General features: G+C 40.5%; 1 protein-coding gene across 4 annotated transcripts in view; it reads left to right on the top strand.

The window, feature by feature from the left end:
* The window catches only part of COL4A2 (collagen type IV alpha 2 chain), a 147,635-nt gene that overhangs the window by 114,932 nt on the left and 4,831 nt on the right, over positions 1–27,872 (top strand). For all 4 annotated transcript variants that reach the window (XM_085052829.1, XM_085052855.1, XM_085052846.1 and 1 more), the window contains exons 21-46: positions 261–353; positions 660–826; positions 2,543–2,615; positions 2,703–2,809; positions 3,944–4,145; positions 4,922–4,981; positions 5,814–5,876; positions 8,326–8,433; positions 9,841–10,062; positions 12,176–12,337; positions 12,813–12,983; positions 14,114–14,257; positions 15,538–15,663; positions 15,994–16,175; positions 17,638–17,701; positions 18,088–18,162; positions 18,772–18,879; positions 19,842–19,949; positions 21,237–21,308; positions 21,703–21,828; positions 23,170–23,286; positions 24,667–24,828; positions 24,964–25,062; positions 25,825–25,971; positions 26,578–26,694; positions 27,658–27,849. In XM_085052829.1, the coding sequence (XP_084908955.1) occupies positions 261–353; positions 660–826; positions 2,543–2,615; positions 2,703–2,809; positions 3,944–4,145; positions 4,922–4,981; positions 5,814–5,876; positions 8,326–8,433; positions 9,841–10,062; positions 12,176–12,337; positions 12,813–12,983; positions 14,114–14,257; positions 15,538–15,663; positions 15,994–16,175; positions 17,638–17,701; positions 18,088–18,162; positions 18,772–18,879; positions 19,842–19,949; positions 21,237–21,308; positions 21,703–21,828; positions 23,170–23,286; positions 24,667–24,828; positions 24,964–25,062; positions 25,825–25,971; positions 26,578–26,694; positions 27,658–27,849 (3,267 nt within the window). The remainder of the gene's footprint in view (positions 1–260; positions 354–659; positions 827–2,542; positions 2,616–2,702; positions 2,810–3,943; positions 4,146–4,921; positions 4,982–5,813; positions 5,877–8,325; positions 8,434–9,840; positions 10,063–12,175; positions 12,338–12,812; positions 12,984–14,113; positions 14,258–15,537; positions 15,664–15,993; positions 16,176–17,637; positions 17,702–18,087; positions 18,163–18,771; positions 18,880–19,841; positions 19,950–21,236; positions 21,309–21,702; positions 21,829–23,169; positions 23,287–24,666; positions 24,829–24,963; positions 25,063–25,824; positions 25,972–26,577; positions 26,695–27,657; positions 27,850–27,872) is intronic.

Here is a 27,872-nt window from a genome sequence, read left to right on the forward strand (position 1 = left end):
ATTCAGTGTTACAGAGAGCAAAGAATGGCAAGAATTGTCTGGCACAGCAGATGGAAGTTACTGAGAATGGGTGTGAGAAGCTGTGAAAAGATGGAGAGAGGAAAAGACAAGGGAGTACATCACAGCAGGCTAGGTTAGACAGTAAGGGACATTAGGGGAAGCAAGGGGAATGCATTGCAGCTAAAAGAAATAGGAATGGAAGAGAAAAAGAGTAAATCTACAGTAGATGAATTAATATTTTTATTTAATTAAACTTCTAGGTCCTCTCTTTGGATTGAAAGGACGGGAGGGAGCACCAGGTAGATTTGGTATACAAGGTTTCCCTGGGCCAAGAGGACAAAAAGGACCTAAAGGTATGTTGTAACAGATAATGCAATAGATGATCTGCTGTAATGCATTATGTAAAGCTGCCACTGTATTCAGCCTGAGTTCATTGAACTATGACATGCCTGAGGAGTGATGAATTTGATTTGGGGCTAGCATGACAAAGAAACAGTGTGTTGGATTCTTGTCAGGAAAAAAAAAAAAAAGGAGTAGTTTTCTCAAGTATTTGAGAAACTACTCAAGTATTTTCAAGTCTATATATAAAATGGGTACAGCTGCACATCTCTTTGTTGTTGACAGAGCTTTCTTTCTTCTCTTTCCAATGCTCTCCTTAGGTGAAGAAGGGGATTGCAGTACATGCCTTTTGCGTGAGGAGCTCAGAAGGGGCTCTACTGGCCCCCCTGGCCCTCCTGGCTTTCCAGGAACCCCTGGCCAGCCTGGGAGGAAAGGAGAACCTGGTGATCAAGGACCGCATGGTCTGCCTGGCTTCCCTGGAGCAAAAGTGAGACAGTTGTTTCTTTATTGCTTAGTTTTATATGCCTTCTATGAAAAAAACCAAACAAAACCCCAATCTATTCTCTATGGAAAAATTGTGAAGTCCAAAGAGGTCCGAGCAAACATGTTTTCAGTTAGTGCTTTAGGCTGTTCTGAACATCCAAAAAAACAAGCTCATTCACAACTATCGGAAGTTTGGAATTTTTTAGAATTAAAGTATAATAAAATAAACTTTTACTACATTATGGCTGCAAAAAAAAAGAGAAAAGGCATATTTCTTTTTGCAAAAATTCAAAATACTTTTATGAAAAGTTATACTTTCTAGAAGTCATGAAAAAATTTACAGAAATATTTTCAAAAATATAATCTTGATACTTTGGTTAAAACTTTGTAAGTTCTACAAGGCTTTTTGCTTTTGAGATTCTTCATCCCAGAATTTAAGTTACTGTGGAACAGAGAGAACTATAACATATACAGACATACCACAGCAAATTCAAAGTAAAACAATGTACCTTACATATTCTTGGTCCATGTTCTGGGGCAAAAATCACTCCATAATTCTTTAAGCATGCTCAACAAGCTACATATGTGGACAGCAAATACATTTAATCTTGATGAGATCTTTGTTAGTTTAATGAAAATAAAATTTTATCCCAGGTGAAGGGACTTCTTTCCTGTGGAGGAAAAGAAATTAGAAGCAGCTGTAAAATATTTTGAGAAAAACTGTGTGCTAAATCGCATTATACGTAACAACTAAATCTTGAGAACAAAAATGTAGCAATGTGAAGATCATACTACTAGTGCAGTGTTACTGCTGAATGCCTCTGCAGTTACACAGTCAGTGAAATAATTCAGCATTATTTGAAGTGCCTGAGATCTCTTTTGGCCTGAAAAATATCAATGTCCAGAAGAAACAACTTTACTGTGAAGTACAGATTGGCTTCAGTCACCATTAAAATACAGTTTTCAAATATGGCCTATAATGCTTATAATCAAATAGAATGTTTATCATGCTATAATGCTTATAATCAGAACTGACCTCCTCTTTAGACTAATGGAAGTGCAAACCTGTATTGTTCAGGTACATCCCTTTCATTCAGTGTCAGCCCTGGAAATCAGTGAGAGGTGACTGAGGAAAACCTAACACACATAGCTTATATTTTAGTGAACATGAGTGTAATTATTGAGAACTAAAGCTAACTGGCATAAAATAGTCAATGGTAAATGAGTCTGTAACTTGTGGCCTTTGCACCTACCATGGATATGGATTTGGTTCTGTGAATGCAAGGCTCTTGGCCAGCAGCTAGGAATTTCACTTTCAGATGGGCTACTCAGGAGGATGTTCCTGCATTATGCCATTATTCTTTAGTGGCTAACTAAAGAATTACTGAGAATTACCCATGTTTTTTCCAGTGAGGCTCTGCAGCTGCAGTCACCTGCAGGACTCTAGCTCATGGAAAGCTACACATGTCCCAGCCCATCCTCATGCAGAAGCTCCCTTACCATGCCATAGAGACCTTGGTCCTAGTTAGAACATATTAAGAAAGGTTCTGCACAAGAATAAGATTACCGAAGAGGAAATCATTCACAGAAAGTAATAGGAAAGCAGTAAAATTTAATGAGGCTTTTTTTTAAAGCAGGACAGTAGAAGTTCAAACATTGGTACTTATTTATTAAAAAGTTCTGGTTTGTTTTGGATTTTTTTTAATGCATGTAACACCAGGGATTTTCAGGTCCAGCTGGATTTCCAGGACGGAAAGGAGAAAAGGGAGATTCTTTACACATAACTACAAAAGGTAGAGTGAAAATTCTTCTCATGTGTGTTTCACTATTGTTTATACTATTAATGGGAGGTTGGTCTCACAATGGGAGATCTTCTTTAGGCACCAAAGGAATCCGAGGAGATCCCGGGCTCCCTGGTATCAGAGGTGTAGATGGTTTCCCAGGCAGAGATGGATTAGATGGTTCACCAGGACAGCCTGGCCCTCCGGTAAGCAACAAATACAGCAAACACACCTCGCCTCGTTACTAATGCACTTCATTCTGAGGGCCTATCCTGCTCTCTCAGATAGGGATGTGCAACTAGACAGGGTTTGCTGGTTATTGATAAATTGAACATCAGGTTTACTCTCAGAATTTATAAAACAATTTTTCATTTTTGTTTCCATTTTATTTAAACAACAAATAGTAGTGTATTAGGCCAGGTTGTGAGTAATGGTTACTTTGTGGTAATTAATGGTTTATTAGTGACTCCTTCTAGCATAGTTTAAAAGAGATTGTCTGTGACTGAACTTCAATAGCTTTGGTACAACTGTGTTAAAGAAAAGCAAAATTTACTACAATTTTACATCCTTAAAATATGCATTGGTTCATAATATTGGCTTGATAGCAACTCACCTTAACTGTAGCTATCTAGAAGTTAGACATGTAGTCTTTGTTCATTTTCTAACTTCCTTCTATACACAAAAGTTAAATACCTTGCAGAAAGAATTCATGTGGCCCATCATAAATTCTGTTTTGAATCACTGGGATGCTCATACATCATGTTTGAAAATGGGCAAGAGCTGTATCACCCTAGACCACAGTACTTTTACTACCGGTGAAGATGGTACTTTATATTGCTTCTGAAGATAGAAGAGCTTTCTCTAATGATGTTTGTAAGATGTGATTCAGTAGTGTAGAAATATCACTAGAGGTGCAGAGAGAGAAAAAAACTGCCCTTTTGCGTGCATTTTTATGTCAGCTTTTCTCAGAAGTAAATGCCACAACAGAACATCTCCAGCAGTGCCTTTGGTCTCCCCAAACACACTTACAGCTTTTCAGAAAGGACCAGGAGCCCCTTCACAACACTGATTCGTATAGCCTCAGTGCTTTTCACAGGCCAACATTTTTAGGGGAATCTCCCCTCAAGGAGCACTTCTCTCATGCCCTTACTGCCATGTGGTCTACGGTGAAGTCAGGTTATTTCAAAAATACTTTATTTTCAATATTGATTTAAAAAGCTGGGATGCAACACTTGAGAAATTACTGCCTATAAGATGTTATTCATGAGAGTAGTTCAGCTGTTGGAATTGTGTTTGTTTCTCAGCAGTCAGGAGTGACCACCTTTGTTCACTTCCCGCAGGGTGATGCTATCAGAGGTTTCCCAGGTGATCCTGGTTATCCAGGTGAATTAGGCCCAAAGGGCTTTCCAGGAGAAGTGGGTGTACCAGGTGAAGGATTTCCTGGTCCAAAAGGATTCCGGGGTCCTCCAGGTGACCGAGGACAAGATGGAAGCCCAGGAGCTCCAGGTCTGCCTGGTCTGCCAGGAGAGCCTGGCCAACTAGGTAAGAGACACCACTCTGTCTTACTTCAGAGCCGTGGGAAATCAGCACTGAGTTGTGGGCAGCATTTGTACATCACACTGTTGAAAAGATAGAGCTTGGTGGGGGTTATGTGGGGAAAAAGGAAATGCTGGTATTGTCTTAAAATCTTAAAGAAGGAGATAGTTCAGAAGTCCTAGTAGTTTCATGTCAGGTATTGAAATGACATGAATTAATGTGTCAGTGCCAGCAAGTAACATTTTTCAAATTTCAAGCAGTTGGAGGCAATGGAGTAATGTCCCGCCATTGGAAATCCCACAGGTGGTTTTCTCTGATCTTTCCCATCCAACACAATCTTTTAATTGACCAGAGAAAATCATGTATCCACCCTTCAGAGATCTTCATAATATCTCTGCAGCTTTTCAAGTCCCTTCCAAGCATAGGAATGCCAGGGCTACATTCAGAAGAGCTCAGGCTCAGAGTTTTATTCCTCGACTTTGAGAAGCCTGGCAGAATATTCAAGCTAAAGCAAGCACATGTCAGCCTTGCATAGTGCATGGGGCACACAGCCTCCTAACTTGGACACTATAGGTTTTGAGCCTGGATCTAATCAATGTATGGATAGAGTGTTCCAGTATGTTAGAGCAAATAATTTGTGTTGTATGTATGCCTAATACATGAGAGAATACATTATCTGCTGGTTTTATAGGCATTTGGGTTAGAATTGAGAACATTTTTTGCCTTTTTGCAGTTTTTCTCTTTTTGGAGAGTAACTATGTTTTCCAATTCTTTGCTCACAGACTGTGGGCAGGTCACTGAAGACTTTCCTAGAGGAGATGCAACTGAGCCAATTTGGTCAGGTACTGTACATACAAATGGCTTGAATATCTTTTTTGTCTTACACTGCTTTTATGGGTTGATAAAGCAGCATACTTTCTTTCTGATGACTGCTTTGGATGCTCTTGGTTATAAACTATTTGAACTTCAGGTCACAAATAACCATGCATATACTGTATGTAGCTCTAAAGTAAATTAATCAAATTGAACATTTTCTAAAATTATTGCACTTCTAGCTCTACAATTCAGAAGTTCCTTATTTCTTCACTCTTGCGTTTATTGTAACAAAATAATGCTTACTGTGTAATCTATAACAACAGTACCAGAAATTATGTGCCCAAGAAAACTTTAGCAACTTTTTTTAAAGAAGAACTTTGAGTGAAGATTTCCAGTGCATTTGACATATGAGAAAAAAATCCTTAGATTTTTACAAAAATTGACTTGATTGCTTCAAGGATATAAATCACCCACAGGGAAACCAAATGTTTCTCTTATTCTGAAAAATATGCAGTCATCCATGAGGCTGGACTACCCTTCCTGACTGATAACCCTGCATGATTACTATTGTATAAAGTTTTAAGCTGTTTTCTGTCCCAAACATACAGCCAATATAGCTGCTGTAAAATAGGCAGAAGAGCAGCTCTTGAGGTGGAGACCAGCTTGAGTGCTCCCCTGAAGGTGTCACCTGTGGCCAATTTTTTTTTCAATGGAGAGTAAAATTTCTTTTCAAATTTTCAAATTCTGGTTAGTTTCCTTCACCTGTTTTAATGAAGTTGTCTCAACTGCAGGCACAGAGACATTGAGAGGCAGCACAGGAGCACTGATAGTGCAACTAACTTTGGTTTTTGTTTGAAGGTGCAGGCTGTGTGAGGCCACCAAAGGGATCCCAAGGCAAGCCAGGACTGCCAGGAGCCACAGGTAATTTTTTGCCTTCACCTCTGTTTCCCACATACACTATATTTGAGGGGTGTCTTGCCATATTGATTAAAGCTGAGCTATATTTGTAGGTTTTTTTCTGAGTATGGTGATTTGTTTATTCTTTCATTCATATGAGCTTGAAGGTTTTTCTTTCTGTGAATACAGTCAGATTTAACTCCCAGTTGTAAGACTGCTGTAACACAAGTGATGCTGTTTTCATGTGTTTTGTGTTTTGTATTCTCGGTTAACTCTTTAACAGATTTTCCTCTGTTTTTGTCAGCTTGCATGTTTTAGTAATTTTAAGACTTTTTTTCATCCTGTCCCTCCAAAACCTTGGAAAGGCCCCTTGCAGAGCCCAGTGCAGAACTCTGTTTGCTGCTGCCTTTCAATCCAAAGCAGTTCTGGAACTGGAAGCCTGGGGGGGAAAGGACACATTTTCACAGCTTCCTTTTGCCATAGCTGTGTCAATTGAGTTGTCTGGAGCGTCATTCCTGCCCACATTCTCCAGACTGGCATAAAAGCACCAACACATCCTTTAGATCATTTTCATTGTCTGCTTAGAGTGATGTGGTTTGTCCCCAAGATTTCCCACCTTCTGTTCAGCCAGCACAGAGCTCCACTATAGCCAGTCAAGTCCCTCGGTGTCCTGGGTGCTAATGGCACACAGTGTTGCAAGCAAGGAGTTCTCTTTATAGTCTCCCACCCTCATGTCCTTGTGTTCCTTTGAAATTCCTGGCAACACAAGCAGCCCACCCGAAGTTACATCTTGGTTATTCAGGAGTCTCAAGATCTACATGATTGCTGTTGAATAAAGTTTTTAAGCTGTTTTCTGTCTCAAACATGCAGCTAAAACATTTGCAAGCTAAACATTGGCCTAAAATAAAAACTTTTTCTCACCACTGTTTGGCACAACATGTTATTACCAGCTAACATCACATAATTAGTTACTGAAATGTGGGGTAAGCAGTGGTTGTATTCTCCTTTTGAGCCTTCTTTCTCTCACATGGCTTTTTAATTAGTGCAGTACTGAACAGAATCAATGAAAGTCAGTTATTGCAGGTGGGAAACAAGACCAAGATGCTATTTGGGTAAGAGGCATATTGGAGTTTTTCACCAAGACCTGAAAGCCTAAGATTTTCCTTTTAATTTCTTTCTGAGGAGTTACTTTTCATATAAGAGAGAGAAAAATAGTCCAGTACAGCACTGAAGAGTCCTGTACAGCACTGTGAAATGTTATGCACATTGCACTGGCTGGTTATGTTCACCTTATTTCTCATCTTTTTAAGTGTTTCCTTCTCCCCTTCACAAGCGATAGTTAGAACTACAAATAATCATGCTTAAATAATGGAAACTCAGAAAACTAAGGTGGAAAAATAGATCAAAATCCAAGTGATATTTTCCTTAGTTTGTCATAGTTACAGGTGGAGAGAAACTTCATTTCAGTAATGAATTAATGAGTTGCAATTCATAGTGATGCTAAGCAACAACACTTAAAATGTTAAAGCATGTTGTTGACCTTCAAGCCTGAGCTGGGAACTTATAAAGTTCAAAGTTCTGGGGAAGGTAAGGAAACAAAGCATTCCACAGGAATTATATTTAAAGAACTTTACAAAAAAATCTTGATCTTGGAATACAATGAATTAATTAATAAGACTCATGTAATAAAACTATTGCACAGGAAAAAAAAAGTAATTTTTGAAACATAACAAAGGAATCCTACAAAATGCTTGCATGTTTTGAGATGTTAAAAAACAGTAATATTTGCCTTTATTGAAATGTCAAATACTGTATTACAAGGAAGGGAGGCACCATTTTAACTGTCAGGAGAAAAATCAGTATGAACAAGAGGTCAGTGCTAGAACACTTTTTCAGGGCACATCCTTTCTTTTACTAGGAAATCTCTAGACCTGTAATGCTACAAATATAGTAAGTAGGGTAGCTAATTTGTATTAATTTTTTGGGATTATTAGGTCTAACCTTTAGCCTTACATTTCTGTTTCTTGGTTCTGCTCTTGTTTTGTGATCAGTTTAGCGGGGAAGGGAAAATTTTTTTTCCTCCTACAGCATCTCATCTGTGCCCATTTCCATGAACATTCTTTTTTGACATTGCCTTTTGACCTTAATCTAAAAGCCCTAATTTACAAAATATTGAAAGGCTCCAAAAGTCTGTGAAACTAATTATCTTCACCCTAGCAGTCTCCATATCATTAGTCTTTAAGTTAGGTTAATCCATGTTTGTAAAAGCACTTAGCCCAGATTTTTGATCCATGTTTTGGGATCTTGGATACTTCTAAAGAGCTACAGTATAGCCCCATTAAATTTTTTTAAAACTTTCATATTTTCATCCAGAAAACTTCATGATATTTACTATTGCCTTCTTTTACATTATATGTACATTTTTGAGTTTTTGTTCAGATCACACTTTCTTACTTTCTTTTATATAATTTAGGTGCAAAAGGTGCAAGAGGATTCCCAGGTGATCCAGGTCCAATGGGCTTCCCAGGGCTAAATGGTACACGAGGTGATCCAGGTCGGGAAGGATTTCCAGGTCCTCCAGGTATATTGAAATAATTAGTCATTCTTTATATAATTTTGACCTTTTTACTGCAGTCACTGAAACACAAAAACTTGATTCCAAGTACATTTCCACTTATCTTCTTTTGAACATTGAATCAATAAGCCATTAGACAAAACTGCTACTTTTCAAATGCAGAAGTATTTCCTCCAACTTCCATAATGATGAAAAATTTCACAGAACCAACCTTTTAAAATCTGCTTTATTGTGCAAAATTATAACTGTGACACTAAAAAATCATTAAATTCTCATAAAGAAATTCAATAACAAGATATTTCAGATTCCAAGCAGATTATACTAAAAATGATGATGCAGAAAGAAAGAAAATAATAGTATTGGTACTTTGACTTAATTCTTTTTAAGATTAGTATAAATTATGCTGGAAATACCAGAAATGGAGTACTAGGTACTCACCTTGCACATAGGCAGCTCTGTTCCCAAAGTGTTTGCAAGTGTTCAGTGCCTGTCAGATTTTGTGCTAGTCTGTAATAGGTGCAGATTTTTTAAGTCCCAGGGCCTCTGTATCTCTCCAGAGGTTCCAGGATGTCCAAGACACATCAATTCAAGATACCTCAAGATGCAAATGTCTGTTTGTAGATAGCAAATCAGATGAGCCTGTGTGTGCTACTGCACATGTGATCCATGCAGTGGCACACACATATAAGCTGCAGTGGGTGTGTATGTTCACAGATCATCAGTCAGTCCATCAAAAACTACAAGAATTACCTCCAGAAACTACCACTTCCCTGTGATTGACAAAGCTTATTTGGTCACAGAAATGGGTGCTGAGTTGTTTGGATTTTTTCTGTACCCCAATACAGAAGCCATTGATGCAACTTAATTTATGAGCTCTCTGGAAATTCTTTTGTCTTACCTGATTTTAAAGTCCTAAATTCTCACAGATTCTGAAGTGCTGCAAATTTTCCCAAATCCAGTACCAGGTGTTGCTTTGCTCCCAGGCAGCACATGGCCTGATAGAATTCTCTAGACTCATCTACAGCATCTCTGGTAGCAAGAGAGAAAGCAAAAGAAGAGCCAATGAATTTGCTGAGCAACAGGCGAAGGGTGCATTGTAAAACATGACTCTGTGCAGCATGGGGCAGGACCATGAACCTGTATCTCCTCTGCTAAGCTCTACAGAGTGCTCTGATTGCTAAATTAGGGCTCCCATATGGCTACCAGGTCACGCAGACCAATTCTCTGCAGTCTTCCATGCTATCTTTCACCAGTGCTTGGGCTTCACTTTCAGTCCAAGTCGTGTTTTCCAGTCCACAAGAAGCTTTTACCTTGTCAGTTTTGGTGACGGGGGTGTTATGTTGGTATATCTTGTTTTTGAACTCCAACATTTGTAGTGAAACCTGTGATGCCTAATCCCTGTTTTGTTTATAGGTTTCACTGGACCCAGGGGAGACAGAGGCCCAAATGGTCTACCTGGACTGCAGGGACACCCAGGCCTTACAGGAAAATCCGGAGCTCCAGGAGCACCAGGACCAAAGGGCCTCCCTGGTGATGTTTTTGGAGCAGCAGCAGGGCCCCGAGGGGATGTTGGCTTCCCTGGCTTCCCAGGGCTGAAAGGTGCACCAGGAGATCAAGGAGTACCAGGAACTAGAGGTAACAGCTTCTTCAAATAAAGAAATGTTTGAGTAGGAGTGTGATACAAATGCAGCCGAATTATAGGGATGTGAGAGTAGTAAGAGACCATGTTGGGATGTGTCAGAGGTATTGACCCCACTATCAATTCCCAGTGCCTGATGATCTCCCATTCCTTCCAATTCTGTGTCAGCTGTTGCCAATATGCCTGGATCCTCCAGGTACCTTCTGGAGATCCACTGCTTATGTTCAGCTCTCCTTCATGCTGCTTTACATTAAATCAACTACAGTAGGATACCAGAGAATCAGATTTTGCTCATCTTTGTTACTTTCATATGTAGTGCTAATTCTTTTCGCTGTAGTTTAGGGAATGGTGATGTCATTATTATCCTGACTTTTCACTTATATATGACAATAACTCTGAGATTTTTTTCCACACCAAAAGATGTCTGGGTAGTGCACATTGCAGTAGTGCTGAATTTGTAAATTTTAACTAAGAGGGCATAGAGTTAGGTAACTACTAATAAGCCATTTTACCTTGTCAGTCTTTGGGCACTCACAAATAAAAATATAACATTAGATACTTATTCATAACTTCAGGGTGTTCATTTTAGTTTGTTATTTTGTAGACCATAAAAAACTCTAAAACCCCTACAGAACGCAGAGTTTCTCTAGAAAACCTGACTTTTTCACTTTTTGAACTTTGTGAAAGTCTTTCAAAAGCACAAGTGGGAATTTAACTACCCTGCTACACAGTTTCAGTAGGATTTGGACACATAATTAAATTTAGGACTGCTGATTATCCCCTTCCCCTGTGTTGAAGTGAGAAAGGAGTAGCAATTGTATAACTAGCTCGAAGCAAAGTTTATCAGAGGAACTAGTTTTGGATATCCTTCTCATGATGTTTGATGAAAATAAATAAAGAAGAGCATCATCTTCCCAGAGTTATTTGAAGTGAGGAGAGCTGGTTTCACCTGCAGTAAAGCCCCAGAGTGAAGGAAAGGGATGAAAGCAGCTCTGTGGTACTTCACAAGTTTGAGAAAAGGCAGAAAACATCACTAACACCTCTGAAAGGGGGAAGAAATCCAATTTTGTTTGAAAACAAAAAATACACTGTGACTTTGCACCCTCTTTGTAAGCATTTCTGTAGAACTAAGTTTTCAGTAGTGAAAAATACAGTGAAAATAAAAAGCATTACTAGTTTGTGTGTTCTTGATTTATTTTACAGTTGTGACAGAATGGCTCCAAATGGCATGTGAATTTTTTTAATTTTACATTAAATGGCTAGGGATTCCTCTATATCAGCTTTTCCACTGCACTCAGAATTGCAAAGTAAAGCCTTTATTCTGTTATTAAGAAAATCGTCTTTAAGTGACTGCAGTTATAAAGCTCATTTGACTACAGTGAAGCCAATGGACCTACATTGATATAAAAGCTGAATAAAGAGAAGCAGAACCACTTGACCTGGATTTCAAATACCATATACTACTTGTATACTGCTGCTTCTCCAAGCTGAATGAAAAGCAGGCATTATCTTTTAAAACTTAACACCCTCTTTTCTCTTATGTGGTAGAGATATAAATTTTCACCCATTGCATTAAGTCATGTGGAATCAGGGTCTTTTTGCTTGGGAATTTGTATCAGTCTTGCAACAATGCCTTGTAATGACCTTACATGAAAATTTCTGAACAATAACACAGATCCCACCATTTGCCTTAAATGTTATTTTTCCTGCCTATAACATTTTAGAAAACATACATAGCATTATTTCAGTGGTTCAGTCAGCTGCTTGATTAAGTTCTTACTAAGATATACGTGACAGAGAGATCAGGAATTACAGAATTACTGGGATTAAAATTGAAAGATACCTGCTCCATCTACATCCACATGGTGCCAAATCATTACCATTCATTTGAAAGAGTAAGTCAACCTTTCTGATGCAAATATTGAGATCATTGCTGGTAATGTCAATTATATTAAATCAAAAGATCAGCCCTTTAATTTGCTTTTCCTGTTCTCACTGAATTTTCAAAGGAAAAACACACCCTGGAAGCCTAGGATGTACACAGAAGAGACATATAAAAATAAGCTCCCTAGATATGATGCTTTCTAATGCATGATTGTGATCTTTCAGGAGCGGATGGTAGCCCAGGTTTGCCAGGAGCCAAAGGAGAACCAGGGCCACAAGGTCTCCCTGGTTTGATGGGATTACCAGGAACACCAGGAACGCATGGATTCCCAGGTCCACCAGGAAGTCGTGGGCCAGATGGTGGGCCTGGCTCTCAAGGACCTCTCGGTGAGGAAGTATTGTGATCCTGTGTCATTCCTATTGCTAGTGTTTAGTGGCAGGGCAACTGTATGGTTTCCACAGCAGAAAGTTAAGCTTGGGGATGATCCTCACAGGTTGTTCTTTCTATAGCCACCTGCCAAGTCAGGTCAGAGCTTGCTGGCAGACTGGGAAGCAGGAGCCACCAAATGGGGCAGTCTTGTGGAAAAGGGGCTTAATTCTTAAATTAAAGAGGAGGGGAAAGTCCTGTTACAAGTGGGTGTGGAACCAAACCGAGAGCAAGGCTGGTTCACATTGCTGAGAAATGATTGCTTGATCTTTGCAATCATTTCTGCAATTCTTTGATGAAAAAAATCCTAATTACCCCCCTTCAGTATGAAGTTGGTAGGACAGCAGTTTTCTTCCCTCTTGAGCTGTCTTGTATGAAATCATCGCGTATGTCCAAACCTTTTCTACTCTCCCTGTTCTCACATTTACACAACAGGTCCACCTGGTGCTAGGGGAGAAGATGGTGAGCAAGGTTTTCCTGGCCCTGTGGGCCTGAAAGGTCTGTCTGGTGACAAAGGTGACATGGGTCTCACAGGATTACCAGGTATACGTGGCGCGACTGGTCCCCCTGGCATAAGCGGAATGGATGGCTTTCCAGGAGATAAAGGTGAGCTCTGGGCTGCTGCCTTGAAAACAGTAGTTGATTAAAGCCGTTCTGTGCTGAGATGAACCAGACATATTCTCTGCTGGTCTCCCTCTGTTTAAAACAGTAGAATTGGGATCATGTGCCTATACTTCAAAATCACTGCCTGTTTTCCCCTGTGTTGTGCTTGGCACAGTGCTAGCTTGTGATGTGCAAGCCGTATTTAGAAGAGCAATGGCTATTTTATTTCTCATTTTAAAAAACATCCAGTACTTACTTTTTTGTCTCTCTAAAAGTCTTTCCCTCATCCTAGTCCCACTTCTAAGTTAAATTTAAGAGATGTTTCCCCAAACCTTGGGTTTAAAGTTTTTTTAAAGCTGGGAGTTGTGAACTGAGCAGTGCCAGGCACAAGACCTGGACAGTGACTTCAGGATACTAATGTGTTGAGAAGGTGAGCTTCTCCCCTGCCAGCCATGAGAACACACATAGGTGTAATACATATTGCCCACTCCACACAGGGAGTTTGAACAGGGTTCAACTCCTGTGAAGCCAAGTTGAGCACAAAGCATGCTTAAAAATGCATGTTGCAATTTCGCCAGTTGGAAAGACAGGACAAGACTAGCTCTGGAGTACTGATCACCTCACATATGAGAAAAATTAAGATCTATTTGTTAGCATTACCCATGTAAAAGAGCATTCTCTTGTTTAGAAAAAAGGAGTGAGGGAATTTTTGGTGAGAAAGGGCCAGCCAGTCCTAGACCCATGATTTTTATCTCTGCACACAGAACAGGCTGACTAAAAGCCTTGTGTGGAACTAGGTACCTGTCTCAAGCTTACCCCTAAGAGAGGGGTTTACTGATCTCTCAGAAGAGTGCAGTACATTCTGGTCATCTCCACAACATCTCCTCTTGGCCAGTTGAGGCAGGTTAGTGCACTCCTGAGAGTAGCCAACATCAGGAGCTCTACTGCCTCTCAGAGAGCTTGGGTACCTGCTCCAGAGCTGTAGATTTCTGTAGGCATCAAGGCACCCAAAAAACATATACTGCTGCACTGAAGTTTTCATACTATTTTAGTCATATGCTGCCGGTTCGTATTTACTCATTTTGCAGAACTCTGAGTGAAGCAACAATTCTTTTCCCCTTCTTTCTTTAAAGGCTTAAGAGGTTCACCTGGCATTGATGGTTTCAAAGGCATGACAGGCCTAAAAGGAAGACCAGGCATCAAGGGAATCAAAGGAGAATTTGGCCCACTGGGGCCTCGGGGCGATAAAGGCTCACAGGGTGCACGTGGCTTCAAAGGTATTTGCTTATGGTGTTACTTGTGTGTTTGCTCTTCACATCTGCAGAACTACTTTACAAGGACACAAAGAAGACACATTTTTCACGTGGTAAATTTAGCTCAGACATTCCTCCACCATTCCTCCATTATTCACACATGGGCCTCTGGCCAAGAGGCCAGGATTTTAGACTCAGGGCAAGGTTACTTCTTTGCACACTTAAGGCTGGAGATCGACATCTTACTGCTAATCTGAGCTCAGATAATGGAACCTCTGGACATGTGCAGAGGTCAAGAGAGCATTTGTCCAGGAAGTGTAAGATGTTTGGGGGAGAGTATTTGGAATTTTCTCCAGTTCCACTGTAAAGACGCTGGAAAACAGACCATTTAGTAGTTGAAATTAAGTAGTTAAAAGTCACAAACATTTTTAAGAAGTTAAAAATCACAAACATTCAGCTGATATTATTGTTGGTGAAATGAAAACTGTAACTCAGTCCTCTTTTCATTGCACACAATTATCTTCAAACAAATGCTTTGCCACAAGGCCAAAATGTTCTTTCTAGGGATCCAGAGATTGGTATTTTTTAAAAAAGGTGTCTGCAATTTAGAGGTTGCAGAACAGTGATCCCAGCAACTGAGATGAGGTTTCAGCAAAAGGCAAGTGTGAAGGCAGCCCTTGTGAAGAGGAATACAAATATGCTTCTTGGTGAAGAAACATAGGACAGTGCATAATCAAAGGAGACAAGTCTGGGTTACTGGCCTGTCTCTGCACCCCCCAAAGAACTAAAGAGAGTCACAGAGTCTATATGGGTCCCTTCTTCAGGACATTATTTGCTAATATCACCAGTAACCATAAAGTCAAGAAAATGAACACTGTAATTGGTAACAAATCCAAACTCTTTCTTTTGCCCAAGGCTTTTTGACAGAGAATTTCCTTTTCACTAGAACTAAATTACTTTTCTGTGCTTTCTCCAGTGTGCTTTTTGGGATTTTTTATAAACCATTAATCTGATTTTTTTTTATAAACACATGATTTATAACTGATCTGCTGAGAGATAAATTATCTGTCTGGTCTAGGTCCAGCTCCCAGGATTGTATGTACAAAAGTTTAACTCAGTTTTCATATTTTCTTAGGTGTGACTGTTTGCTGACATTGTGTTGACACAGGTTACTTTTCATGCAAGTGGATTTTCTGTAGCTTGTGCAAGGTCATTCCTTTTTCATAATTCACTCTTCTGTTCACTTTTTCCAACAGTGCTGCTGACGAGCTTTTTGTAACGTGGTTGGATTTTTTACCCTTTAGGTGACCGTGGGGATCAAGGCCCCCCAGGAGAACCCCCAAAACTCATGCCCAGCATGATGATGGAAGTTAAAGGTGAAAAAGGAGATGTTGGAGAAAGGGGCACGAAAGGATTATTTGGCTTAAAAGGTCAGTGGTCACAGCAAAACAAGGCAAGCACATTCAGGACTATTGATCAGTGCCTTTTCTCAGCTACCATGTTAAATATTCCCTGCTCATTGTACCACTGTGCTGCAGCCCCCCCCAGCAAGGTCTCTGACAGGGGAAACTGAGCTCCTGGCAGCATTTCACAGACTCACCCCCAAGGAAAGCTTTGAGGGGTGATATGTACATGTGTGTATTGCCTTGTACAGCACATTGTGCAATGCTTCAAGAAGGCCACTAGCAAGAAAATTTCTTACACACGAGCAACTGCATATCAGTCTTCCCTCATTTATTTTTCTTCTTCCCTGCCTGCAGGCAGCAAGGGAATGCCAGGCCTTCCTGGAAGGACAGGAACCCCAGGGTCCCCTGGGCATCCCAGCTACGTGGCTGGTGTGAAAGGAGACATCGGTGCAAAAGGGCTGACAGGTCTGAAAGGGTATCCTGGTCCTGCTGGCTCTCCTGGCATCAGAGGCTTCCCTGGCACCACAGGAGTCAGAGTGAGTTCATGCACATGAGGGAATAAGGGTGTCCTTGTGCTGGCATTCAGCTTCTCAGGAAGTGGCATTCACCCCTTGAAATTTTGCTGAACAACGGCAGTGCAAAGATAAAAATGCCATAAGCATTGAATAAACAGATCAAATATTTTTGCTTGCTCCCTCCAACATTCATTAAGCAGAGTGATTTCTTTTCTTTGATTGTAAGACATCCAAATTTCATGTGCCAGCTTTCTACTGATGAGGACCCATATGGTTCCTTCTAGCTCCTTGATCCTGTTGCTGCAGCTGTTGGTAAAATTATTCTCAGTATTGGGCTTACTTTTCTCTTACTCCCAGGACTTGATGGTATCACTGCCAAAAGTTACTCACTGTCACTTATCTAACAGTAGAAGAGCCTAAGGATCTTAGCTTCTAGAGGGTAATTTGCCATGATTCACTTTGGCTGCAAAATAAGTTACACTGGAAGAAATAAATGCTTAGAAAAGGCCTGACAGACTCACAGTCATCATTTATTTAAGACAGACAAAAACTATGTTCCTTTTTTAGGTTCTCTATGCCTTTAGGTTTCAGTAAGACGTTTTTTAACCAAGGACTGCAGGACTGTTATGGTTTAACCTCAGCCAGAAACTAAGCTCCACCCAGTCACTTGCTCACTCACACACACTCAGCAGGATGGGGAGAAAGAAGGGTAAAAGTGAGAAAATGTGTGGATAAGGACAGTTTTATAATTGAAATAAACTGTAATAACAATAAATAATAATTATTATAAATATTTTATTGCAATAATAATAATAATTGTAATGAAAATGAATATAAAAATGATAGATTAATAAACCTCAAGAAAGACAGGTGATACAAATGAAAACAATTGCTGACCTCCCAGGCCTGATGCCCAGCCAATCCTCAAGCAATGTTTCCTCCCAGCTCATCATCTCCCCTGCCCTACATGCTGAGCATGAGGCCATATGGTATGGGATATCTCTTGGGTCAGTTGGGATCAGCTGTCCCAGCTGTGTCCCCTCCCAAATCCTTGCTCAGTGCCTGGGTGGGGTGACAAGCAAAAAATGTCTTGTCACTGTGTAAGTGCAGTTCAGTAGGAATGAAAACATCCCTGTGGTATCAACAGTGTTTCCAGCACAAATCCAAACCAGACTCCTGTGCTGGCTACTATGAAAAAAATTAACTCTACCCCAGCCAAAACCAGCACAAGGATTCACTACTATATATGCATAATTGGATGTCCTCAATTTCCAACATGAGTCTTTGCAAACTTAACTTGTCCCTTGGTTTGTACTGGTTTACCTTAACTGACTGCTGCCAAATTACTCTATAAGAAGTACTACAGCAGCTCAAAAATGCTGAATTTAATTGCCTTTTTTCAATATTTCCAAAGTCAGCTGCTTGGAAGGTTGAATAAATCCTCATCCTCGCTAACTGATGCCTGTTTTCAATCATATGATAGGGAGAAAAGGGTGTTCCAGGGACTTCAGGCCTTTTTGGTACTCCTGGCTCACATGGAGAAATAGGTGAGTTTGTTCTCTTACTTGAGCTCTCTCTGTGTGCATTACCCATCAAATACTTGACATTAAGTTCTGAAGGGTCTCAGTGGATCTTCAATCTCAAAGAGTCTTTCTGCAGTCCTACAAAATGATATTGTAGATGTGGGAGGCTGTAAAAAGATTAGTATTGTTAATTTCATGCAACATGTGTTGTCCATGGATAAATCCATCCATGGCAAGGAGGGAGGCCATTCTAGAGACTTTTTTTGCTTTCTTTAACTTACTCCTCTTTTATTCTGGAAAGATAATAAATGTTGACTTTTGGCTCTGAAGTTTCAATTCCTTTGAAACAACAGGAAGTACTGTTTAAATTAAAGCCTTACCACTCATGTGTTCATTTTTGCTTGAAATAGGTGATCGAGGAGACACTATAAACTTACCAGGAATGCCAGGCCTTAAAGGGGAAGCTGGTGTGCCAGGCTTAACAGGTATTAATTTCACAGTTGCTCTCTGGATGTATTTCTTTTCACATACTAAAGTTCACAGAGGAAGGGAGGGGGAGCTTTTTATGGGCTTTTGATGGCTTTTGAACCTGTGCTCTCATGAAAACTCCTGGAGAGGTTAATCTTTCTTTTATAGAAATGAATACATGTTACATTTACCTCTTCAACTCAAAGTACTGTTATAGCAGTAAATATCATCACATGCAACTCCAGTAAACATTTCTACATAATTTTTTTGGTGATGATGATAAAAGGAGCATTATCAGGCCATGATTATAGAAGATGGGATAGCAAAATCTTGTAGATTTTGGATTGAGTTGTTAGGTAATGTATTAAAATTTCCCTGCACATGCAGCACACTTGAACACCAGTGTCATATTCCACATAATTTGGGTAGTACTTTTAAAAACAAGTACAATGATTGTTTGGCCAGATGACTGTTCATGCTCCCAGATTATGCAAGCACCCTGACTAGAAGAATGTCTTTATGTGGCAAGACCAGGACCCATTCCGTAGCCAAGTTCACATTATGCTTGCTTGCTTAGGGTTGTATAGATATTATTAAAAGAATATACTCGTTTTGTGGTTTTCCAGGCATAAGAGGAGGTGTGGGACCAAAAGGAGAAGGTGGTGATCCTGGTTTACCTGGCATTGAAGGCCTCAAGGGTGTGCAGGGTGTCCCTGGCTCTGTGGGACAGGAAGGTAAAATATTCTTTTTAACACTCCAAAGAATAACATTGTTAAGGGGAGAAAGAAAAATACTCTTTTCATCAAAGGAAAGTCACTAGTTTTTTAATATGTTCATCATTCTATAAGTTAGTGCCGACCAACTTATATTGGTTGGACAAGGATGTGGAACTCACAGAAGAAGTTAAGAGGAAATTTCAAAAGCCTAACTCTGCTTCATACCAGTTTTTCCTTTTTTATAGCAACCATGTGTCTAGTCAAAGTGTTGTATTGCTGGCATACTTAGATATTCTAACTTTGTCTCAATACTACAAAGAGGTGGGTTTTTCAGTGACCTTTTCTGCCATAAATGAAGTCAGTATCCCCCAGGACACAGTTAGAGAGCCTTCAAGCCAGGCCCATCAGCCAGCTGTACAAGAGAAGCCAAGTCAGGTTCAGCTGTGGCTGGATCATTCACTCAGAGCTTAAGAACATGCCTTATTGCAGGAGGATCATGGAAATACTCTTTCAAAATAGTTGCTCCACATTTCTGCACATTAGAGGGCTTAGAAACTCCAGCCAAGACTGGAAGAGTTTCGATAGGTGCCTCATTGAGAAACAGTTCTTGTCTGATCAGCTCCTCAGTTGGGAAGGCAAAACAGGTGCAGCAGAAGGGGAAAGTGACATGCACAGAAGTGAATCACTGATTGTAAATGGCAATGGAAGTCAAGTTGTCATTTTAATAGGAAGAGCCCACTGTCTTCTGAGGTTGTCAGAGACCTGAAGTTTGTAATGAGTTGTTTTTTATACTTTGTCTCTCCTACCTTTACTCTCTTTAGTTTTCTTCCACTTGGATGAGCAGTACAGTGTCATGCAATGACGTTAGGAAGGAAAAGTCTTTGTTTTGCTGCCTGGGAGAATGAAAGTAGCACAAGTCCGTGGTTTGGGCTATTGGTTTTAAGGACACTCATGAGCAATGATTCATTGTTGTCACACAGGTTTGCCAGGACTGGTTGGCCCCCCAGGGCAGCAAGGAAGCCCTGGGGAGCTTGGATTTAAAGGTGAAAAGGGAACTCCCGGCTGGCCTGGCTTACCAGGACAAGCAGGTATTTGTACAGCTGCAGCTATTCAATTTCTGTGTGAGCACTTGCAAATGTTCATTTGGGGTGAAGAAGAATAAAGGAGCTTTTTGCAGTTCAGAGTGGCAGAGTTTCCTCTACTAAAACATTTCTTTCTCACAAAGTCCAGGTTGCATTAAGAAAGACACATATGGTTTCTTTCCGATTTATGGTTTCTGGTGTCTTCTCAGCTCATATTAACTGTTGATGACTCCTTCAACCAGGAAAGCAGTTTTCAGTAAATATTTTCATTTTTCATGAAGAAAAAAACAATAAAAAATTATTAAACATGCAGCAAGTGTAGTAATATACAATATCAGAATATTACAGTGTGGCATTGGATAGCAAGCAATATATTTGTCCTACATCATCACCAAAAACTGTTAACTGATTCAATATCTGGATTCAAGAATAAATGACTTATGGCTTAGACAGAATTGTGCTATCAAAATGCAAGTGATAGTTTAAAATGAAGCCGTTTGTGTCACTGGGTACAGAATCTCAGTGGTTGACGCTTAATTCCAGAATATATTAAGTTAGCAGATTTTTTTCTACCTTACAGCCAGAAATCACCCTGCTTTTAGTAAGATTCTTCTATCTGAATCTGTATCAAAGCTAAGCTCACCATTTTATGACGACGGCCTTTTTAGACAGTGAAGAGAGACAGACAGACACTTATTTTTCTGAAATTGAATAGTCCTCCATAGCTCTGGCCATCTTCTAGCTTTAACATCATACCACTTTGACAGGTACAAATAGATGGAATAAATTTTACCTGTAACAATAGTAATAATAGCTATTAGATATTTTGTTAGGGTTTTGTTGGGATTTTTTAAATGACACAGAGTGAATTGCTCCTGAAGACAGCTTTATTATAACTGCATTTAGAGTCTAATTATGTCATAATTGTCTTGGCTTGAGGATCTTGGAAAACTAAATGGGTATTAAAAAAAACTGTGGCAGCAAGACTGGAACTAATGGCATGCTACCAGATGGATGAGAGATATTTTAAAAAATATCTCTGGAGTAACGAGTTTATCGGATAATAACAAAATTTGCCAATCACAAAACCATAGTGTGGTGTATTTCATAATAAACTTACGGTAATTAATCAATTTGCAGATAACATACAATATTTTAACACAGAATAGCATTTATTCAAGCATTTGGTTTGGGTTTTTTTGTTGTTGTTGTTTGGTTTGTTTGGGTTTTTTGCATAAGAATGTATACAGACTAATAGAAAGTATGGTAATCATGAATGTCATTTTAAAACAGGCCAGCCTGGCTTAAGAGGAATCAGTGGACTGCATGGTTTACCAGGCACTAAGGGCTTACCAGGATCACCAGGTGAGTGAGACTCTTAATCTGCCAGTATGCAGGTACAACATGGGGTTGGCTGCAGGTTTGGTCAGTGAGATCTTTATAATGCAACTTTCCTAACTGTGTCCTCTAAAGCCCAGTGCAGGATGCGCTTCATTACTGTGGGCTCTGTCAAACAACTTCATGCACTATGTGCTACCCCACAGGTGGATTAGAATACAACTTCAAATCACAACTTTCTTCCTCTGATAAAGTTAAAACCTCAAGGCCTTTTTTCCCATTATGAGCCTTTTTTCCAATGAGTCATTACAGACTCATGTATTTTTTTAAATCCACGTGCTTTATACATGTACTTTAGCATGCACTGTTGTATGCAGAAACATTTCAGCTTTCCTCTTTATTTTGAACAACTCCTCAACAGGTCCAGATGGGTATGGCTCTGCAGGTTTCCCAGGTGTAGGAGGTGACAAAGGAGAAGCGGGAGAGCCAAGCAGAGTAGAAGGCAGCCGAGGACCTCCGGGCCAGAAGGGAGACAGAGGTGTTCCAGGTTTGTATTCCAGAGAATGGCATCCACCTGTTATTTGTTTCATCTGCGGGTGTTCGAGATGTCACAAAATGCACAGTTGTACAGGAGAAGTCCCAAAGTCGGGAAGGTCACTGGAGTTTGTGCTGCAGCTCAGCCAGCCCTCCCTCAGAAAGAGCAGTGTGTGTTCCCCAGTGCTGGACAACCTGGTTCCTTCCCCATGGTAGCAACATCTTGTAGCACCCACTGGGCTCAGCAAGCTGCAAATGCCAGACTTCTCTTAGCCATCAGCTCCCCAAATATTTTTAATGAAGTTCTGGTTACGCGAACATGTGACCTTTCTTTCTCTCTTTTTGTTGCAAACCTGTCCATATTTACCTTTCTCCTGAAAGCCTCACAGTCTGTCAATGTGTGATGGTCCTGCTGACACCTCAGGGGCTCTGTTCCCATTCATGGTGCTTTGCTGGTGCCATCACCCTCGTGCAGAGTAAGCTCCAACCACCATGCTCTAACAGGCTGTGCTCATCTCAGGATGGGTCACCACCTGTTTTTTGTCCATTGAGAAGCTACCAGACTGATGTTATGAACAAATCACCTAATTACAGATGTTTGTTGCGGGTTTATTTTTTTTAATTTTTCCAACATTTTGACTCTGGAAGGATTAAGAACTAACAGATATAAAACCTTACTGCCTTTGCCTGCTTGGTTCAATGACTCATTCCTATTCTTTTGTGTTATACATTATTGTTACTAACATGCTGTGCCATCCCAAACACCTTTCAGAGATTTATTATCAAGCATTAGAAAAAGCCGCTTACCTCATTCATGTTTGTTTGTGTCAATAATGAACAGAAGATTGACTTTCTGACAACTGAAATGTACTTAAAAGAATAATCTATTGTTGATAGGGCAGATTTTTGGGCATTTAACAATTTTTCATCTGTAGAGAGCTTCTTGGATTTGAACTTTTGGTTTTAACTGACCCCAAAAAATGCTAAGTGTGAGCCCTGACTCTGAAGGCACAGAAGAACAAAGCTGCTTTCTTGCCTGCTTCAGTATACCTAGGATATTTTGAGTACTTCTATCTTGAAATAATATTTTACCTGGCAGACACAAGATTATTAGTATTCCACACAGTGAGATGTAATTATTTACCCAGAGAGCTTTGGCAGAGAACTAGTATTTGGTTCTTTTAAAAAAAACCTTCTGCAGTATCATCTGAAAAAATGAAATAAAAATCAGTGGGAACTGCAGGTGTTTTCTGTTTTGAAAATCCCATTCTTTATACTTAGTCTAACATGAGTCCTTTTCATTGCAATTGTGCATTTTCCTTGCAGTACTGATTATTTCATTTCTTCCTTTCAGGAGTACCAGGACCCTTTGGTATTCCTGGGCAGGAAGGATTTCCAGGGCCTCCTGGGATTTCAAATATATCAGGATATCCTGGTGATAAAGGTTCCCCAGGTCTACATGGAGTGCCAGGTAATTCATGCAACAACAGTCATTGTTATTTTTGTCTTGAGTCAGTAAAGCAGCCCTATTAAATACAGCACTGAAATTGTTGGACAGAACTAATGGTACATCAGATAATACAGACAGACCTCTTGAAAGCAAAAGGCAGTTCCTTCAGGTTGTCCTGATGGCAAGAGTTTGATTTTCATGCAAATAACAGATTTAAAAATCCAGAATTCTCTCAACAACTTTCAGAAGCATTATGCTAATCTACTAAATCTGAGGTCTGGGGCAGACTCGCAGGTCTATGGAATATTGTCTTAATCATTTACAAAATTCTCCTATGTGAAATGACCATGCAAGCTAAATTACACTGGAAAACATTAGCTCTTCCCTCTTAAAAATACCTGTTCCTTATTGGACTGCACAGTCATTTTAAACTGTGGTGTCACTGTGAAGAGCTTTTAGCAGTTGTTCCACTGACATCTTTATATGATGATGGAAATTTTTGTATAAACTCAGCAAAAATGTAGAACAGGCAAACCAGCTGAAAACCAGCAAAATACCTAGGTTTCCATGTTGAAAGGGAATGGTAGCTGGCCTGACTCTGCACACTGATTCCAAATCTCCAAGCAGTCAGGAGAGTGGAAACAGAAACACCAAATCCCAGCCAAAACAGCGAGACAAGTGAGACTCACTCTTACTTTGCCACATACATCTCGCATTTGTATCCACATGTGATCCAACTTCAAAAGGCAGCCCCACTCATGAGATGCCACACTCAAAGCCCTGGTTAGTAAGTCACTCTCTCCTCAGAAACAAGGTCCAAATGTCTTGTAAGCAGCAGAGGTAACTGAAGACAAACCTGCCAAGTTTAGCTTCAGGCAATATGCAATTCTAGAAAAAGAAGCTGTTCCCATAATTCCCAAGACAGCATGAAGTACTTACTTGGTTCCAGATGTTCAACTGAAGCACTAAGATACACAAAACAGTAAGTCCTTGGCTCTTAGTCAGGTACTTGCTGCTCTCTGATTTCTCTCTAGCTACTTAGAGAATTTAGGATGAAGCAAGGAGGCACCTAGTGAAGTGGAGCATTTGCTGGGGAAGGAATAGTTCATTGAAGGCTGTATCTGAGCAGGCACCCTATTTCTGCTGAAATCCTGCTTGAGATAACACTGAGTTTTGTGGGAGCTTTGTGCTCTAATTTCTCTGCCACCACTGCAGAAGGCTATGCCAGCCTGAGAGCATGAGCAGGAGTGCTGAATAAGCCTGTTGAGGGGCTAAGCATTTGCTCCCTGCTTAAATTAAGGAAATAGAACCTGATGGGATACAGTTAGATAGTTCTGTTATTTTCTTCTGTGCCCAGGTGTTAAGTATAAACAGATTACAACCTATATGTCCTCTAAACAGGCTATCCAGGACCACCAGGGCAGCCTGGAATACCTGCTCTACCAGGAAGCAAAGGAGAAAGTGGACAAGAAGGTAGGACTGGAGAAATTGGCCCAAAAGGAAGTAGAGGTGATCCTGGATCAGCAGGAAGACCTGGCCTTCCTGGATTCCCTGGACCAAAAGGTAAGGATGGGAAATACTGATCTTGGCAGGAAGCAGGGGAGCCATCTATGCTACAGCAGCTTTAATATCATGGCTTTTGCAGTCCCTTGATTTGTACTGAAATGCAATAATGCCTCTTGTCATTTTGCATTTAAGGTCGTAAGGGTGAACAAGGTGTCATCGGCTTTATGGGCTCAGTAGGATTTCCGGGTGATTTGGGGCCTATCGGACCCAAGGGAGATAGAGGAGTAACTGGTAAGTGTGTGCAGTCAGATGTGTGACTCCTTTCCAAACCACTCATTCTGCAGCTCCACAGAGCTCATCTGACTGGCCCTGCTTTGAGCAGGAGGTTGGGCTGGGTGACCTCCAGAGTCCTTCATCCTGCATGACTGTGTGAATCCTGGCAAATTCCAGTGGACAGATGCCTGGATTTAACATGAGTAGTCAATTTTCTGCCTTTATGAATTTAGTTTGTATGAGGTGCCAGCTCCAAAATCAGAACCACTTTTGGCATTAAAAAAAAGAAAGATTTCTTGTCTAAATTAATCCTCCAGAGTAGACATACTGGATATTTAAAGAGAGCTTTAAAATCCATTGCTCCATCTGTACCATCCTGTATTTGTGTCTCTAGAAGCCCACCTAAAGATGGTGCTGCACCTCAGAGAGCTGTCAGCTGTTTGAGGGGAACTTCCCAGCTTCCCATGTCATAAATGAGGGAGCAATAGCATCATTCATTTCCTTCTGCTTATGTATGTACTGTCCAAGTGAAGACAATCTCTTGGAGATGATCCCATACTTGGAGATAGCCTCATCTTGGGCATCCCATACCCACACGTATTTCCCCAATATAATAAAAACTGCTACACCCAAGTTGGTGAGTTGCAGACCATAGACCCTCTCAAACATGTGGAGCCAAGTAAGAGCCATATATTTCTGGATGAAAATATAGTAGAGAAAAATACAGGGTAGTTGGTTTTTTTTTTTAATCAAACTATTTCATCTTGCTTCTAATGACAGGCTTCCAGGGACCTCCAGGCTCTCCTGGGCTGCCCCCTCTTCCTCCAAGGCTGGTTGCTGAGCAAGGTTCACCAGGTCCCCGTGGAAATATGGGACCTCAGGGAAGCCCAGGAGATATAGGACCTCAGGGCCCACCAGGAGATCCAGGTAGGAATTGCACATTCAGACTGAAAGTTGTTGCCCTTAGCAGAGTGAGGCCGCCAGAGCAGGGCTTTGATGTTCTTCTACTTAAAATTCTGTAAGCCAGAAAGGAGAGTCAATTTTTGGTCTTCCAAAACTGGGCCTTCAGCTTTCCTCCTCCTAGCATTCAGAACATAAGCAAAACAGGAGAAAACTTTGGCAACACTCACATAGCCAAAACAACATGGATCTCACAGAAATCAAGACTGAATGTCTTTGGTAGAAAAGTGCACATCCTAGTGGGAATGCTCTCAACCCAGGGAATAATGTAGCTTTAGTGATGTGTGTTTCTGATTCAGTGCACCTTTTGCTATGAGCCTCATAAGAGATGAGTGGTACCAAGAGTGAACAATTAGGGTTGTGGGGCTCATGTAGTCTTGATCCCAGCAACCTTTTACAATGAACTTGGTGCATTTTGCCTGAGCAAGAACCATAGGATCTTGCCTTCAGTGTAAATTAGTAAACCTGGCAGAAAGGACCAAACTTGTACACAAGTAGAGCATGTTAACAAAGTGGGAATTTAACGTGTTGATATGTCTGCAGTCACTGTGCTTACAACCATTGTTGTGTAAGGTTTCAGAGGATCACCTGGAGAGCCAGGACTCCAGGGCAGGGGTGGCATTCCAGCTCCTCCAGGCTCCAGAGGGGAACAAGGAGGAATGGGATTTCAAGGTCCAGTGGGATTTGAAGGTAAGAGATATCACACAGCACTTCTTAACCTCTTTCCCATTTCTGTGCAATAAATTTCTCTGTAGTAACTACATCACTGGAAGGAAAGGAGAGGAGAGAGAGGAGGAGGTGAGAGGAGGGGGCAGGTAGGAAGGAGAAAGTAGAGGAGGGGAGGCGAGAGAAGGGGAGGGGAGGGAAGGGGAAGAGAGGGGAGGAGAGTTTCTGTCTTCATAGGTACTTCACAAGGGACAACTAATTAACTATTAACAGTCATCATAGAGCAATATTTTCAGAAAAAAATTTGATAGCTGTTAATCCACTCATGAGTTTGTTTTGATCTGAGTGTAATTTTATATTAAGTATTTTCAACCTAGTGTTTAACTAACAGTTACATTCATGGAGATGAATGGCTGGGTAGGTGATATTTGGATAGATAAAGTTTAAGGGAAGGTATTTGTGAAAGAAATACCTGTGTCCTTATCAAAGCAAAGAGCAGAACTATTTATATCTTAGTTAGCTAAGCACACAAAGAAAAAGGTATTTGGAGAGCATAGTTTCAAGTGTATGAATCAAATGCAAGAAGTCCAACAACCATTGAATAATCTTGAACTAAGAAATATTTTAAAGGAAAAATTTGCTCACTTTTATTGTACAAAGTATGATTTTGTATGATTATCATCATACAAAAATATGCTCTATGTGTTGTACAAAGTGTGCACAAATTCATCTGAACTTTATTTGTGACTTTCCCTAGCTCTGATGGGAAATACATTATCTTAGAAACAGGAGACTGATCCAGCACCAATCTACTTCAAAAGCAAATGTTTTAATCCTAGAACTGCAGCTCTTTTAACAATAACTTACCGTAAGAAAAGGCATCACACAATTAAGCTATTAGTCAGCAACTTGGCTAGAATATCAGCTAGCACCAGATCACTTGTGGGAGCACAAACTCAGATTCTTTCTTTTCTGCTCTCCTGTAAGGTCAGCCAGGCCGCCCTGGTAGCCCTGGGCCAGCAGGCATGCCGGGTCGCAGTGTCAGCATGGGCTACCTGCTGGTGAAGCACAGCCAGTCCGACCAAGAGCCAATGTGCCCCATTGGCATGAAACAACTCTGGAGTGGATACAGCCTGCTGTACTTCGAAGGACAAGAAAAAGCACACAACCAAGATCTAGGTATGTACAAATACTGCTGGCAG

This window comes from Lichenostomus cassidix, chromosome 1 (genome assembly GCF_008360975.1).
Source record: "Lichenostomus cassidix isolate B80296 chromosome 1, HeHo_3.0, whole genome shotgun sequence".
Classification (NCBI taxonomy): domain Eukaryota; kingdom Metazoa; phylum Chordata; class Aves; order Passeriformes; family Meliphagidae; genus Lichenostomus; species Lichenostomus cassidix.